At 35.9% G+C, this 16,651-nt stretch overlaps 1 protein-coding gene across 1 annotated transcript; it reads right to left on the bottom strand.

The window, feature by feature from the left end:
• Positions 1 to 1,278: 1,278 nt before the first annotated feature.
• alpl (alkaline phosphatase, biomineralization associated) lies at positions 1,279 to 15,628 on the bottom strand. The gene is made up of 12 exons (XM_043252694.1): positions 15,509 to 15,628; positions 11,752 to 11,884; positions 10,947 to 11,066; positions 9,338 to 9,453; positions 8,037 to 8,211; positions 7,118 to 7,293; positions 6,183 to 6,323; positions 5,695 to 5,764; positions 5,467 to 5,601; positions 4,281 to 4,472; positions 4,051 to 4,170; positions 1,279 to 2,302 (listed from the first exon to the last, which is right to left on the bottom strand). The coding sequence occupies exons 2-12, from the start codon at positions 11,819 to 11,821 to the stop codon at positions 2,037 to 2,039; spliced, it is 1,581 nt and encodes a 526-aa protein (XP_043108629.1). The 5' UTR covers positions 11,822 to 11,884; positions 15,509 to 15,628; the 3' UTR covers positions 1,279 to 2,036.
• Positions 15,629 to 16,651: the final 1,023 nt, after the last annotated feature.

The raw sequence follows: 16,651 nt of genomic DNA, 5'->3' as shown, positions 1-16,651 counted from the left end.
CGCAGCTCTGCATAATTGTGTGATTTATGGAAATGCATTTGAGCACAGTGGTCACGACGTGTCACAAAATCTGCTTTCTTAAAAGTCTTTCAGATTTGAGGGCTGCAGATCTTTCAAGCTATCGGCGTGAGATCCTCGTGCCTGAATGTCAGTGTTCGTTACATTCTTTTTCCATATTGTTCACAGAGTCCCGTTTACTGTGAAAAACCACAACAGTGAATGAAAGCCACCTAAAAGAAAATGACACATACAAAACATTTCTCCCCACACATTTTTTCTTTATTGTCTAATTTTTCCTCCATCATCAGAGCTCTGTGTATTTTTAATGACTTGCGACGTCCGCTGTAACGGCATGTTTCGATTTGGGCCCAGGAAAATAATGTCTGTCATTTACTTCAAATCCATATTTTTAACATCACGCATAAATCGCCTACATTCACAGAGAGTTTCGCAGATGCCATAAACAAACAAATCGCACAACTATCGTTCAGTAATGTGAAAACATGATAGATAAACAAAATATCAAAAACATACACCACATTTGGTCTGATTTTCAAACAGGTTACGTATACAATTCTGTCGCAGATAAATCAGCATAATCTAAATCAAGCATTTCCAATTGAAACGTCAATGTGCATTTTTGCTTTGCATACAAGGAATGCAAACATGGCTTGAGGAGTAAAAGAAAAGAATCCTTCTGAAGTAACAATTAAAATAGCAATGCTTCATCTAAATCGGTGACTTGTTTAATATGAATTTTTAACTGGTCTTCACAGGGAATGTAGTGCACTTTAGGCATTACATGTCAGTGAGGTAGATTGTATTTGATTTCTAATGTAGGAAAAAGAAGAAAAATGCTGAGTGAATTTATTTATTATTATTATTTATTTATATACTTGTAAGTAAAGTAACTGTTGCGTTAGTTCTGATGATATGTCACAAAACCATTCTCTAATAAGCACAAACTGTCTTCTTTATTTATTTTTTTGCCATTTAATTATCGCTTTGTTTATATTTTTTGGGAAAATATAATATAAGGTCACTAAAAAGACCAAGCTCACACTACGCAAATTTCAAACTCTTAATCTGAAAAAGCACAATAAATCTGTACATTTTATGAACATGCTTTAAATTTCCACATCATAACATTATTTAAATTCAAAATTGCTATCATTTTAATGCATAAAATGTAATTTATTCATATGACCCTTCAGAAATCATTCTAATTTGCTGCTCAGGAAACATTTCCTATTTTTTTGTCAATGTTGAAAACAGCCTTTAATATGTGTGTTTAAAACCGTGATCTTATGTTCAGGATTCTTTAATGAACAGGAAGTCAACAAAAAAGTAAACACAAAGTTACTGTCACTTTATTAAATAATAATTGATCAATTTAATGTGTCTAAATAAAATGCGCAATTTCTTAAAACGTAATGATCCCGACATTTTGAACGGCAGTGCAGTATCTTTTTACAGATGCACAGCAGATATCTTAAGAGATGAGTGAAAATGCTCACGTGACTTCACGGACCTCAAAAAATCTCAGAGCTAAAATGTTGTAGTGCGAGCTTGTTATACAACAATTGGTTCGGTATCTCTGATTTGCATTCTCTGTTCCAGACAGACCGTCAATTTGAGAGTTGCCTTATGACACAGGAAGTGTGAACATTTGGCATCCTTTGGAAGTATTTTCTGTTTTTCTTATTTTTTCTGTTGTTTATTATTATTATTATTCTTATTTGTAGAATGACAATATCCCACTGACACTGGTGCCGCTGTACTGAATCATAGCAATTCTGCTATCAGTACTCCAGCAAGAATCTTTTTTTAAATTTATTTTCATTATTGCGACAAAATCTCCTCAAACTGGCCTCAAGCTCTCCATAATGCCCACACATTGGTCCCGATGTTGATAAATGCTTTAAAAACTAATCACATGTTATAAAAAAAAAAAGATAAATTCCACTTGAGAGAACCAGTTAGTATAGTTTCTGATCTAATCACGGTAAGATATGAGAGGATCCAGAGAAGAGGGGTCAGCAGAGGAGCCATTTAACTGAGAGAAGTAGGGCCAGCGTAGGGGTGATGTGACCGAGAGAAGGGGAGCCGGAACTTGTACGGCAGTGGTCTTTGTTTTGGCCGATGCAAGCTGCGTAGGCCATGACATGGGGAATGTAATGCTGCTCCTGGACTCCATGAAGAAGATGAGCCATGGGACCTTTGGAGAATATCGCCACGTCTTCCCCGCCATGAGTCTCCATGCTCAAGGGAACAGCAGACTGCGCCTGATAGTTGTTTTGCTCTGAGGACAGAAAAAAAGGGTGTTAATATATATTTCTATATATTTTTATTTTATATATATATATATATTGACTTTGATGGTTATCAGTGTACGTCAAAACTTCAGTAGGTTGATATATTAATATCACATCAGTTAAAGAAAATATATGTTTTGAACTGTAAATTGAAATTAAATCCTAAAACATTAATACCGTTTTTTTTTTTTTTACAGTAAAATTCTGGCAACCACAGCTGCCGTTTTTCTTACCGTAAATTTTACAGATTTTTAAAATATTCCTATTCATATAGAAACAACGTTTTTAAACAATATTTAAAAAAACACATTAGTTAAATACAAATATGAATGTTAACAATTACAGTTAAAAAAGCATGTTGCTTGAAAGCATTTCTTAATAATGACAAGAAATAAATTAGGAATTATAATAATGTTACATTAAAATTAGATTGCAATTCATATTAAATTAATGTTCAATAAAACAATACTTAATAAATAACAAAATTGAGTGCAGTGAGCTTGTTTCTTGCACGCCTTTGTTGCTTGTCAATACAGTTATTTTTTTGGTATTTCTTTGCCCTGGGAATGAATGATAGAACAATGTCAGCAGCAGGGATGACAATGCATTTCACTTAATTGTTTTTGGATTGTGTTCTATCAGTGAAAACAGCAATTGAAACAGACAAACCTATGCTGTGGAATAGTAATGAGACAAAAAGGGAAAGCCAGAGAGAGTGATGGGTAAGAGAATGAGAGAAGAGAGAGACAGAGCCAGAACAATAGCCATAATTCTACGGCTTGTCAAACATATAGAAGAAGAGTAAGAAAGATGGGCGGTGGGATCGGAGAGAGATGTACTTTATCATCATCAACAACCGCTGAGTTTGACATTCAGGGCGCCTACATGCTATAGATGACAGTGCATCAGAGATTGCGTTCAATGAGGACGGTGGGTCACAATGATGCAGTCTTCAATAAATCTTAAATACAAATGTAAATTAACAAACCGCAAACGTTTGACCAATAAAGTATCTTAAAGAAATCTCTTATGCACACAGAGGCTGCATTTATCTGATGAAATATACAGTGGAAAACAGTATTTTGTATTGTAAGTACTTCTATTTTATTTTTTATTTAATTTATATTGCAAAGCTTATAAAACAAATTTAGCAGCCAGTCTTCACTGTCATGTGATCCTTCAGAAATCATTTTATTTTGGTGCTCAAGATTTCTTCTTATTAATATAAGCTCCTTAATATGGAATTATTTGAAAATATTGTGACATTACAATTGCCTTTACACTTACTTTTACGTTTATTGTGTCCTTGATGAGTAAAACTACCTTAATTAAAATCTCACTGACTCCTAAATTTAGAACAGTCTCTCTGCGTCTCTCAATGCAGTATGGGGTTTTATTACTAAATAAAAATATAAAGAGCTCTGAATGAATGGGTTGATGCATTGCAATCCATTTCAGAAAAGCAGATGCACAAATCCAATATGCTATATTCCCTCTTGATTTCTAAGCAGGCCCTTTCATTTCCACAAGATGTGTTGTAAGCATTTCAATCCATCAAGTGTACCATCAGAGCTGTATACCCACACTTGCTGCATGCTATGGATGTTTTACTTTATTTGTGGCCAAAAGCTATAGAATTGCAAGAAATAGCCAAACAGGAACAGTTAAACCTAAATACAAGTAAGTACAAAAAAGTAGGCCCCAAGCCTTAACCAGGAAGCCTGTAGTTACTTACTGTAGTCCACAGTTGAGACATTTTCTCTAACACCGTTAACCATCTTGAACCCTGGGCCATTTCCATAGAGGATGGATGTGAAGGGCTTCTGGTCAATATCACTCATTATGGGGGCCAAACCTTAGGAAAAGGCATTTAGAGCTCAGAGTCTGGGCAATAAACCGCCAGGAAATCACACCATACTCTGTAATTAAAGTTCTCCCAACATGCCTTGAGCTTTTATTACCTACCAAAGATTGAGTTCCCCCGATGTGTGTAGCCTCCAAAGCTGAAGACATGAGAGTGATCAGCCGTGACGACTGTCAGTGTGTCATAAACGCTGGTGTGGAGAGCGGCTCGGGTAATGGCCCGGTCCATTTCCACGGCCTCATGCAAGGCCTGCTTGGCTTTTCCCTCATGGTGTCCGTGATCAATGCGGCCACCTGCCAGCATACAGCCCAGACTCATACAGAGCATCGATACACAACACAGCTTTCCCTTCAAAACCAGCAACAACATTTCAAAACAATTTCTTACATTAATACACAGTGTTGAGGGGGTTGTTAATAGTAAAATGAATTAAAAGCACCAATCTTGTATTTTTATGTTTTATGTAATGTGATGTAGTGGAGCTGCTGTAGTGCAGCTTTTTAATTAATTCATTTTAATTTAATCAATAAGTAGTTAAGTGTGATTTTTTTTTCACAGTTGTGAATTAAAATGATGTGCAGAATTAGAATATTGCATAAAACTGTTACAATTAGGTGCCACTTCTACTTAATAAGTCAAAAAGAACAAAACGGTCACTTCCTGATAAACTGATAAATATCAGTAGGAGTAATAATATCATTTTAGATACATTATTAATCACCTGAACCTCTGAGAAAGCAGATGAAACGCAACACACGCAATCATTGTGTCATTATAATAATAATCTCCCTTTAATCACATCCTCCTTTCTTGCACAAGTCAAAACCAACTCAAATGAGTATCAAAAATGATATATATATAAATAGATATATTAGTGCTGTCAAACAACTAATCGCGATTAATCATATTCAAACAAAAAGCTTTGTTTACATCATATATAGGTGTGTACTGTGTGTATTTATTATGCATATATAAATACAAACACATGCATGTATATATTTAATAAAAACATGTTTAAAAATGAAATACATTTACGTATAGCATAAAACATAATCATATAAATATATCAATGTATATACATAAATGTTTGTAAAATCTATACAGTATGTGTGAGTATTTAGATATACGTACTAAATAAATACAGTCATAAACACATAATATATATAAATTGGTTTGCAGTGAAGTAACAGTAACTGAAAAATGCTTTTAAACTACGAAATTGTTCATAGTTCAATCAGATGTTGAACTGACCTCTCGATACTGTGGTGATGTATATTATAGTTTTACCTTCCACCAGCAAGTAGAATCCACGGTCATTTCTTCGGAGGATCTTTATGGCCACGTCTACCATCTCAGTGAGGGAAGGGTCCGTTTCTTTGTTTCTCTCAAGCTCATAGGGCAAGTCTGCCGGCTCAAACAGACCTGCAGGGCAAAAAGAACAAAAAATACAATGGAAGTAGGAAAAGTAAAACAAAGTCCAGAAAAGGCCATTTAAGCAACGGTTATTAAACTCACCCAAAAGATAATCCACATTGTTCGGATTCAGAGAAAGGAGGTCCTTTCTGTTCCAAACATAGTAACCTCTCTGATTACACAAAGTTCAAGAGAAACACAAGAAATATGTCAGAGAAATGTCCATACTCTCTTATCAAGATGCTTTGTAGAATGTGTTACACCGCTATGAGCCGACATTTTCCAAACAAATCTCTGTAATACGGTTTCACAACAAATTGTCTTCATTTGTTATTAACCGCACAGCTGTTAAGCCTGCTTTAGGGGCCTCAAGAGCATCAGATCAGATTCAGAGAAGTCAATAAACAGGGCATCATCAGAAGAGCACAAATACACCGCCAGTCAGGCAAACAGAGAGAAAATGAAAAAGAGATTTGTCAGCAGAGGCATGGCGTGGAAGCTTTTTTTTTTTCCTGAACTGAATTGAACATGACATTTTAAATGAAAAGATGGAATGAAGTGCCCTGTTTTTCCCTTGTTTCATCTTTCACCTTATCCTTCATTCTGTCAATCCACTCCCCCACAAGGTTCCTGCCGTCTTTGCGTGTACCGTTGTGTTTCTTGTCTCCTGGGTATTCCACATCTGGCGTGTTTCTGGGGAACATATTTCTCCGCCCACCCCCCATAATCACCTGCCCGTCCAAAAGAGATCACACATCACACATTTACTGTACGCAATGTTGTCCAAACGAAAATGTCTTTTAAACATTTAAACTGAACATTTAAAACGAACAAACATGATGAACAGCGAAGTAGAAATATTTACAATTCTGCATTATTTATTACTCTAACTGCTATGCTGATTAATATCATTTGTAATTACTATTTAATATATTAGTAAATATGTATTATTATTTATAATATCAATAATATTAACAGTAGTTGTTTTTATTATTATAGTATTAATGTTGTTATAACCTAATATTATTGTTATTATATTTTTTATTTAAGAATAATAGTTTTAAAAATACTTCAAATATTAACTAATGATTTTATCAATATTGCTATCAACAACAACAACAACAACATTGTATTGTATATGTAAATCACAATTTTATTTATTTTAATATTTATTTTTATTAGCCAAAAACAGACCATGTTTTGCTTAAGTGTTATTGCTAATTGGTTGAACTAAACTGGTATTATCTAATTGTGTTCTTTACTTTAGCAGCAGACAGCTACTCAACCTGCAGTAATTCATTACATAAGCTTCTATCAAAGTTATCTAACATTATCATGATGGATTTGTTCTGACACAAGACACTTGTCATATTTTATTACCATTTACTGAACTGTGACAATGTAGGAAGCGTTGCAGATTTAAGTTAAGTTTTGGTTTGACTGTATAAACGTTACACTAAATGACTCGACCCAACACTATATAAAACCAGCTGATAAAAGTGGAAGATGATCATTAAAAGCTCACATCAATGTCAGGGATGTTTTCGAAGAGTTGCCTGGCGATGTCCTTGCATCCGCTCTGCAGTGCATCGGCAGGCATGTCTCCGTCTGAATACCAGTCCCGGTCTACACAGTGTGCATACGCCGCACTCGGAGTGGCATGGTTCACTCGCGTTGTTGTGACGATTCCCACCGATTTACCTGAGGAAAACACAGGTTGAAACTGTTAATCGTTTCTGCAGGGACATGTCCATGATTACCACTATATCTACTGTATATTCAACTGGATTCTATCTATCTAGTAATTCAATAACGTGTATTTAATCAAAAGACTGAAATATGCACTGCATCAGTCTTGTTGTCTGCCTAGGGTTCACCCAGTTGTATGGTACAGTATTTTTTAATACATTTTCTGGACAAAAGCACCCAAGTGAGAAAGCATTTTACCCTGTCCTCAGATCAGGTCAGGTTATCAGTTTGACACTGATTGTACCATCCGCCTTTTAAACCTCTCAGCTGGATTTTAAATGTTTATTCTGGTCGTGTCGTACAAATTCCACTCGGCTACATTCATTCACCTCTACCTTCGGCAGAGGACTTCCGTCTTATAAAACGCTTCATTTGTTTTTATTTTCAACATGAGAATAAAATATGAGCAAGCCGCCTGCGTGTCACGCTCATCAGTCAAGCTGTCACTCTTCTCATTTCTTCTTTTACCTCAGATAAGGACGTGTTTTTTCCGCTTTCTTCAATCCTTTATCTGCTCAACCTGCTTTATGCGCCAGTGTCACCTTTGTTTCTCTCATGCAAAAACAATTTAATGGGTTGCTAGCAAAAAAATAAGCCTAGAAACAAATATCCCATCTATATTCTAATTGCAATAGAAGCCGGCGACAGAAAGGCATTATAGCTGCTGTGTGAGAGGATTCAACAGGGCATCTTACCTGCGTCTTTGGCCCATTTAAGAATGGAGGTGACCTCGTTCCCCCGAGTGGTGTTGCACTGGGATTTCACAGCTGCTGCGCTCACTCCAACAGTACCTTCGTTGGCCTTCACCCCGCACAGATACGCTGTGGCAGTGCCCGCGCTGTCTGGCACCTGAGCGTTGGTGTTGTATGTCTTAGGGAAAAAAACGTGTACAATTTTTAATAGCTGCAGGTTTTTTCACAAGATCAAAATTAACATAGTGTAGCTCTATAATTGTCCGTTCTGCATTTTTCAGCATCTAGAATGATTATATACACAATGATGAATTTTATAGCGAGCCGAACAGTCTGAGACCACTTGTATTTTTTTTTTCTTTAATAAAAAATTACTTTCATAACCCTGTAAGGCTTATGAATTAATATCTAAGTGAAATGGAACGCTTTATTTAACCTTTAGGTAAAATATTTTTTTAATCAAAAAAGGATTCCATGCGTGTTCTTTGTTGATATTTGATACATTTGGCTTTTATGGCTTATGTATGAGGAGAATCTGGAGCTCATACACAAGGAGAAAAGTTCCTGTCATTTATATCCGGTCATTTTTTTAACATCATTCCTTAACAAGTTCCTGACATTTTTTTAACATCATTTTCCTATTAACATTCAATTTTTCCATAATCTGTCCAGTAAGCGTTCATCTTGAAATATCACTAACAATACAAATTATATTCTTTAACTTATTTACTGACTTTAGGGAAATCAGAAAAGAAAAAAATTACATGTGCATTTAGTCATTTAGCAGATGCTTTTATCCAAAACGACTTACGTATGAGGACAAAAGAAGAAATCAGCAAAAGAGCAATGATGTATGCTATAACAATGCTATAACAAGACTATAACGACGATATAACAAGCCTCGGTTAGCTTAACGCAGTACACATAGCAATGTTTCTGAATTATATAATAAATAAAAATAAAACAGAAAAGAAAAGAAAAGGAATAGAGCAAGATAGTGTTAGAGGCCACATACACACAATCGAGATTAATTGTTTAATAGGCTTTATTGGGTTAAGTGAAAAAAGAAAAGAAAACAGCTGCATAAATCTTGGAGATAACAATTGACTATCTTTCACAGATGTTATTTTAATAATAGCCAACATCTGTGTAATATTTATTTTAAGAGTCCCCGTCCCAGAACTGTGACTGCTAGAGAAAGGAAACTATGATTTGAATCTGTTCTCCGAGGCCCGGGGTGAGCGACTGCATGGATTATGGACACAAAGGAATGGTATGATGGGATTACAGAATGTGGGATGTACCTTTGAGAGAGCAACGTAGGGAAATTTGTCCATCTCTAGCTGAGTTTCCTCGCCAGTCTGTCCACTCAGTTGACCCTTCAGAATGCGTGCTGCTGTGACCGTGGGTACACCCATGCCTATACATCACAAAGATTAGATCATTCGCAGTCTATTTTAACAACATATCCAACAAGCACGTTCTATCGTGAAAAACGCAGCCTGCAAAGGTGCTTGAGGTATTACAATATTATGTTAATGAACAAATTTTGAATTTCATTCATAATTGTGACATGAAAGGGCCACTTGTCACTTAATGATGTAACCTGCTGTACTTAAAAGCATGGGGCCACTTAAAAATCGAAAAGCTCGCACAATTGTACAAAACCTTATGCTGAGAAGAAAGTGTTCAAAATGCAAAATGGCATTGGAAAGAGTTCCCAAAGTCTGTCTTTAACCCTTATGCTTATCTAAAGGTAAAAGAAATCATGAAATGTTACAGCGTGACAATTATTGTTGGCTTTAGTTGTTACTTTAAATATACATTCTATCAAAAATGTAAAATGAAATATAAAACAAAGCAATTTGATTGAATCGCAAGTGCTGAAAATACATGAGGCATGAGAACGCTGTAATCTTCAATAAAATTATGACTTAAAAGTTCATTTAAACAATATCGACTTTTTTATATTGTCTTGCCAAATTTTTCTACAGTAAAGCAGCAAAATAAGTTACTTTCCACATTTAACGCGATGAGATGACAAGGCTGTGTCCCACTTTTTATTGAGTGGTGTAGTCTGGTGTAACAAATGGCAAATGACTTTTTAAATCTGCTTCCTTTCAGTTAATTAAACACATACAGTGAATTCCAATTCATGAACAATTCATGAAACAGCTGAGTTCTTGTCTGATGGACTCTTGAACTCGGTCCTTGAACCAACTCACTAAATCTGTCGGAGCAGTTACACAATCAATGTTAAATTATCATGAAATTGAGTGGTGTAATATTTAAATAGAAATGCGATATATTGCATACAAAACCTATTCAAATTCACAAGTCTTTTTTGAGTTGGCTGACGTCCTAGAAAATAACCAGAAATATTACAATTTGAATCATTTTAATTCATGAATCAACAGGTCAAGTGATACAAATCTTCTTCAATCTCTATTTGAGCCACGGCTTCTAGATAATCTTTTTATGTGAATTCATTCTTTTTGTGGCTGGTATGTGGTTTTTGTCATAGTGGACAGTGAGAACTGCAATGAGTGGTTGAACTGAGGCATCATAATTTTTGTTTTTTTGGTTCAGAATAAAGAATTCTTCGTGCAAATCTGGATCCTTTCATTTCATTTCCTTTCATTTTCATAACAACAATATTTCTTCCTTCCTTCCTTTTTTCGTAGAAGATTATTCTAACTACTGTTTTTTGCATTGTGCAAACTGGAGTCGATCCATTCATTGACTGTGCTAATTTGTTTATTTCTCCTTAACTTGGTGTCCTGCACCGTCCATGTTAATGCTTAATGTTTAAGCAGGTTCACACACTGTAAATAATTAACTCTTTTTGTTACACATTTTGCACAAACATCTTTCAAATCTCGGTTGGAAAAACAACAACAATAATCGACTTACCATCGCCAAGAAAAAGAATCATGTTCTTGGCAACGTTCTTGTTGAGGTCTTGGAGGTTCAAAGCATTTTTTAGTGTGCGTTGAGCCCACTCCTTCCAGAAATCAGGGTCCTTTTCTTGTTCTACAAGCCGTAAGAAAACATGTTTACACCTTTGCCCACAAATTATAACACATAACCAACAAAGTTGCTCCTGCAAAACAAGATAATAATCATGGCCTTGGTATCCATTTAGAGATTATGAGCATGCTATCGCTCTCGAACGTTACAACAACAACAACTAATAGTATTCTTCGGTCCGCATAAGCTTCTTAAAACACACAATCATGTAAATGAACATATCTGGGACCAAAGGTCCAATCTTCTTATGGAAGCTACTGTACATTTGAAATGAGTATTATTCTGCGTCTAATAATACTAAGTGGTCCAAGGTCAGAAAGAAGACTATTAAACCTCAGTGGTCTGAGAAGGTGTTACACACCTTATGAAGCACTCTTCTGATAATATATGACACTGCAAGCAAATTATAAGGCATACTATAGAGCTACTTTCCCACAGAGTTTAGTTCCAACCCTGCTCCAGTATAAATGTTTGCTATTTACCTATAATCTTGAAGATCATGTTTCGCTGGTAGTATTTGATTTAGGGCTTAATGTAAATTCAGCAAGAAGGTAGGTCATCAGGAAAAGGATTTGGCACTTTAGTTATAATATTTATTTTAAAGACGTCAATTGGCTCATCACTGCTGAGAAAAGTGTCATTCTCATATCTGATAATGGTGGCAAAAGGCAAAAGTGTCTTAACTGACCTGGAAATTCTGGCTTTGCCTTTCCTCCCCAAACCAGGCAACCCAGGAAAAAGAGTGCAGCGACCTTCATTTTGTATCAGCCGCCGTTTTGCAGATAAACTCTAGTTCCAAGGATGTCAGAAGACTCCAAGACCTGCAATGAAAATATGTAATGTCTAGTCAAGGTCAAGTCAGGCTAACATACTTATCAACTCAACCAATGGTGTGAGTTTGGGGCAGGGCTATTCTCCAGGTATATTTAGTTGGAAAACAATTATTACTTTTTGCTGTTACTTGCGGAATGACAGACTTCCATCTTTAAGGAGAGAAAACAACTATCCCAAGGCTTATTTTTTCCATCACAATCTTATATTCATGCGCAAAATCTATTGAAATATGATTGATGTTTCAGGTGAGGATGCATGTCACAAAAATTGTTATAAGTAATAATTTAGCGGCATAATTGCAAATTCATTTATGTAGCTACCTAAAAGTTCGCACCTGAAAACGTGCTAAGGCTGCATTATTAGTGTTAAACCTTGCTGTCTTCTATTCTTTAGTCAAGGTCACTTTAATGGGATTGAGTGCCACTGCACATGGTGCTTTAATAGGCATGACAAAGCTGATTAACTGGACACCTCTGTTCCAAGGCACAGGACTGCAAGATTTCTATTACGAACACACACTTTCTCAGCTTACTTCACATCCTTTTAATGGGGTCTTTAGTCATTGCGCAGAAAGCATCAATCAGTATCAAAGCCATGTGTTCAGTCAACCTATTCGTTAGCCATGCAGCCTGGAGCTTTGATCACTTTTTATTTACATTCGCAAAACTGGAAAAAATGGGCATTGTGTTAGTCGCATAATGCACTGAAATATTATCTCATATAAAATGTTTATAGTAAATGGACGTCTATGCGGTCCTTTAAGGTCTGGTACTTCCCACGCAGTTGTGAAGCATGAAAAACACAGTTAGAAATTATATGCTCCATTTGTAGTGCAGTAAAATGAATTGGTTTTCACTGCAGTTTCATATGTATAGCTTCTCTTTCTCAGTTGGTAAGGAATGTGGTTATCTTGTTTGTTTATTATTTTACTTTTTAAATCTCCTTAACATTGCCCCAAACCCTTTGAAATCTGGTTATTAAAAAACGTCAATTACCCTAAAAATCATGATGAAACCAACAGCCAATCACGAAGCATTACTATCAACAAACCATCAATAGCACACAGACCTGAACCAGTGCACTTTTAAGCATTTTCTTCCTATTAGTTCTGCTACAAAGACGCTTTTACCAAGACTTGAGGCTCATTCCCATGCTCTGTCAAAATCGCAGTGGGGTTCCAACTGGCAGAACTCTTGAAGCCAGTCTGCAGGTGAAGAAACACAGCAGTGCCAAAACACAAAGGAGCAGCAAACCAGAGAAGAAAGTTGTCAACAAAACCGAAACTCCTTCTCGATTCATGGCATCAGAATGTAGAGGCGCCCTTGTTTTGGAAGTAACCCTTTCTAAACAGAAGCATGTGTGTAACCAGCTATCCTTGTTTTCGGCATGCTGACTTGAACTACAACTGGAATGAGATCTGTAGTCCAAGTATGCGCTCAGGAGGATGAGGATTAGGGTTATTATACCGATGGAGGCAATCTTCCTTTCTTTTATGGAAGGAGAGCTTTTTTTAAAGTGCAAAAAAGATATTCATTTCAGACCTGTCAGATCAATGCCTTTTGCGGTACGCAATTTCACGTCTACTCTGTAGTAGCATCCGGGTTTTGCACAACAAATCAGTGGCGTTGTTCTGTCTGAACCCGTTATGCTTTTTAATGCCTGTAAACCCCTGAAGGCTTAACTCCATCGCTCTAATAAACAGGAACATTAGATCACATCATATAACAGGATTTACATTACACTTCTACTAACATCCTAGAGGCCATTCGATCACAAAACATCAAACACTGACATAAGGGTTTTATTAGCTTGTACATCTCGACTAACACGACACTAACACAAGACAAAACCAAATCTAATTAATCTAATTAGGCTGAAGAGTCTCTGAACAACAAACCCTTTTAAGGGCAAATTTGAAACAAGATGTTCTCAAGTTCACGTAACCCCGAGGCTGTTCTGGGCTTTCTAGCTGTGCTGTTGTTACATCTACAACCACATTAGTTTCATTGCATACAAATTATTCGGGCACATGATCAATAAAATGTTCACAAACAAGTTATGTGTGGGAAGCACTTAGGAAGTTGTAAAACAGAAACTTTGCTCGTATTTCGTTGTTTTATGCCGTTTTGTTTGTTTTTCTTTCTTCTGTTAAATGCCCTTGAAAGGTGAGGCAAAACGGGGAAGCATCTTAACTTGTTCTAGTATCCTACAGTCACACATATGAGAAAGCAGAAAGCAGAAAGGCTGGAATCCACTGAGTCTCACAGATTGTCATAGCCCAGTCTCAACAATCCGATCCCTCGTCAAAACATTTTGAGGGAATGCTAATGGAATTTTGATCACAATTTGAAACCAATCATAATGGGATCAAACAGGAATCCTCAGAGAATCAAATAAGATCCTACGCAACGTTATTCAGCATTATCTTTTATAACTCTTATATGACTCGCATTTGATCCATTTCGGATTGAATCCAAATTACAATAGAAACTCCATCTGCTTAAATCAGTAAGGAAATGAATACATTTAGGAGGGTAAAACTGTACCGAAAAGTGAGATTCCGTCCTAAAGTAAAATAAATGATACGTTAATAATGAAGTAAAATATTTAAACAGACTTGGTGAACATGAAATATTAATATTACCAGCGAGTACGTTTAAGATTCGTTTTCTCTTGACTGTCCAACGTGCACTTAGTCTATTACATTATTCAAAATCAGATTAAAATGAAAATCATATAGAGCTCTCCTGTGATTAACATTTCTCAACGTCTGAATGAATTTTTGTCATGATCTTTTAAAAATTAATTATTTTAATGTGGAGAATAAAAACCTTCCCGCCAAATCAGTGTCAAATATGCATGAAGCCCTTGTACCGTCATGTGACATTTAGGACGCTGTCAAGGTCATTAAATATATTTATTTTTTAAACCACATATTTTAGTTGCATATTTTCTTGTTTAAATTAGCACTTACCTTTTAGTGTCTTCATGAAAAATGCTAAAAACTTGCATGCATATCAAGATTTTTTTGTAAGATTTTTGTATTCAATAAATATAAATACATGTGTCACATTTCTTTATCGTATATATATATATATATATATATATATATATATATATATATATATATATATATATATATATATATATATATTTTTTTTTTTTTTTTTGGTCAATATTTGAGTAAAATCGACATATAATAATCGTTTTTCTCGCCACTCTACAACGTCCCAGTCTAATGTGCAGAGAAGCACAGAAGCCACACTCTCTCATCTCTTCAAATCATACAATGTCTGTTTGTTGCCACAGGCAGCCAGAACGCGATTACAGCGCTCTACAGAACAGGAAAACCGTCGTCTCCCCCCACATCACTGGAGCGTATCGTAATTCCCGGTTTGCTGCTTAATTGCAGTAAAGTTGGAACAAGCAGCTCGTCCTTACGCAAACGGGCATCCCAACGCAACCCGAACAACTTGTTGGATTGTATTTAATTAATAACGGCACAACTCTCCAACTCTTCCCGGCGTTGCCATTAAAACTCCGGTCACACGTAGCGGTGCATAAACAGAGTCGTTGAGCAGATAAGCAGCGCTAGAAGTCGTCCTACTCACCCTCGTGTTATATGTATCCGTATGCCTCTGCGACTCCGGTACCACAAGACTCAAATTCACGTGCTGTTCTCTAGTCGAGCATTTATAATGCTTTACAATGCGCCAGCCCGAGAGAGAGAGAGAGAGAGAGAGAGAGAGAGAGAGAGAGAGAGAGAGAGAGAGAGAGACCCCGTTACTAGAGTCCACTATTAATAATAGCGCAATCTGAAGCGCGAGCTCCTCCTGTTGATAGGAGTTGTTTAAGTTAAAGAACCTCATATAAGACCTCGGACGTCTCCTATTTCTGTTTAATTTCTGCATTTCTTGGTCGATCAACAATATTGTAAATGCGGCATACGCCGGTTGGTGCATGTTTACTGATGTAAAACAAACATCCTAAGTCGGGTAAGGTTACAAAAGTTACAGCAAACACGGTCAAAATAGATCAAATTCACAGTTTAATACCCGCTGAATAAATTGTTAACAGAATTATGGTAAACTTGAGGGTTGGGAATTACTTTGGAAATGCAGAAGGTTGCAGATTACAAGTTACCCGTTTCGTTTACTTTATCATTGTAACTGATCACATTTGACTGCTTTTTGATTAGGCTACTTTTCTAAAATTATCCTGTGTTCAACTATTAATAATTTTGAAACATTTAAACCAGGCATGTTAAAACATTACACCGATTACTGTAAGACTTTCAGAGTCTTTTATCACTTGAATTAAGATTATAACATTATCATTTTAAAGCACGGCCATATTATATAGTACAATACACACACACACACACACACACACACACACACACACACACACACACACAAACTGTATATATATATATATATATATATATATATATATATATATATATATATATATATATATATATATATATATATAGTTTTTTGCCAATGATATTTTATAGAAATATAGCCTATATAATAACAAATATGCGACGTATTCTCATGTGTCTCGTTACATCTTACCTAGAATTCATTATAGGTGTTTCCCTAAGGCAAAAAAGTCACAAGTCTGTATAAGCCTGCTAACAACAAGGTCGCTTGAGGACTTTTCATATAAAAAAAAAATATCACTCGTTGATTTTGATTTCCGTGCGCTAATGACACGCTGTTTGCGTTCACCTAACATTACCTCCAGCA

The sequence above is a fragment of the Puntigrus tetrazona genome, chromosome 11 (genome assembly GCF_018831695.1).
Source record: "Puntigrus tetrazona isolate hp1 chromosome 11, ASM1883169v1, whole genome shotgun sequence".
NCBI classification, from domain to species: domain Eukaryota; kingdom Metazoa; phylum Chordata; class Actinopteri; order Cypriniformes; family Cyprinidae; genus Puntigrus; species Puntigrus tetrazona.
This window is presented reverse-complemented; position numbering and strand designations above follow the sequence as displayed.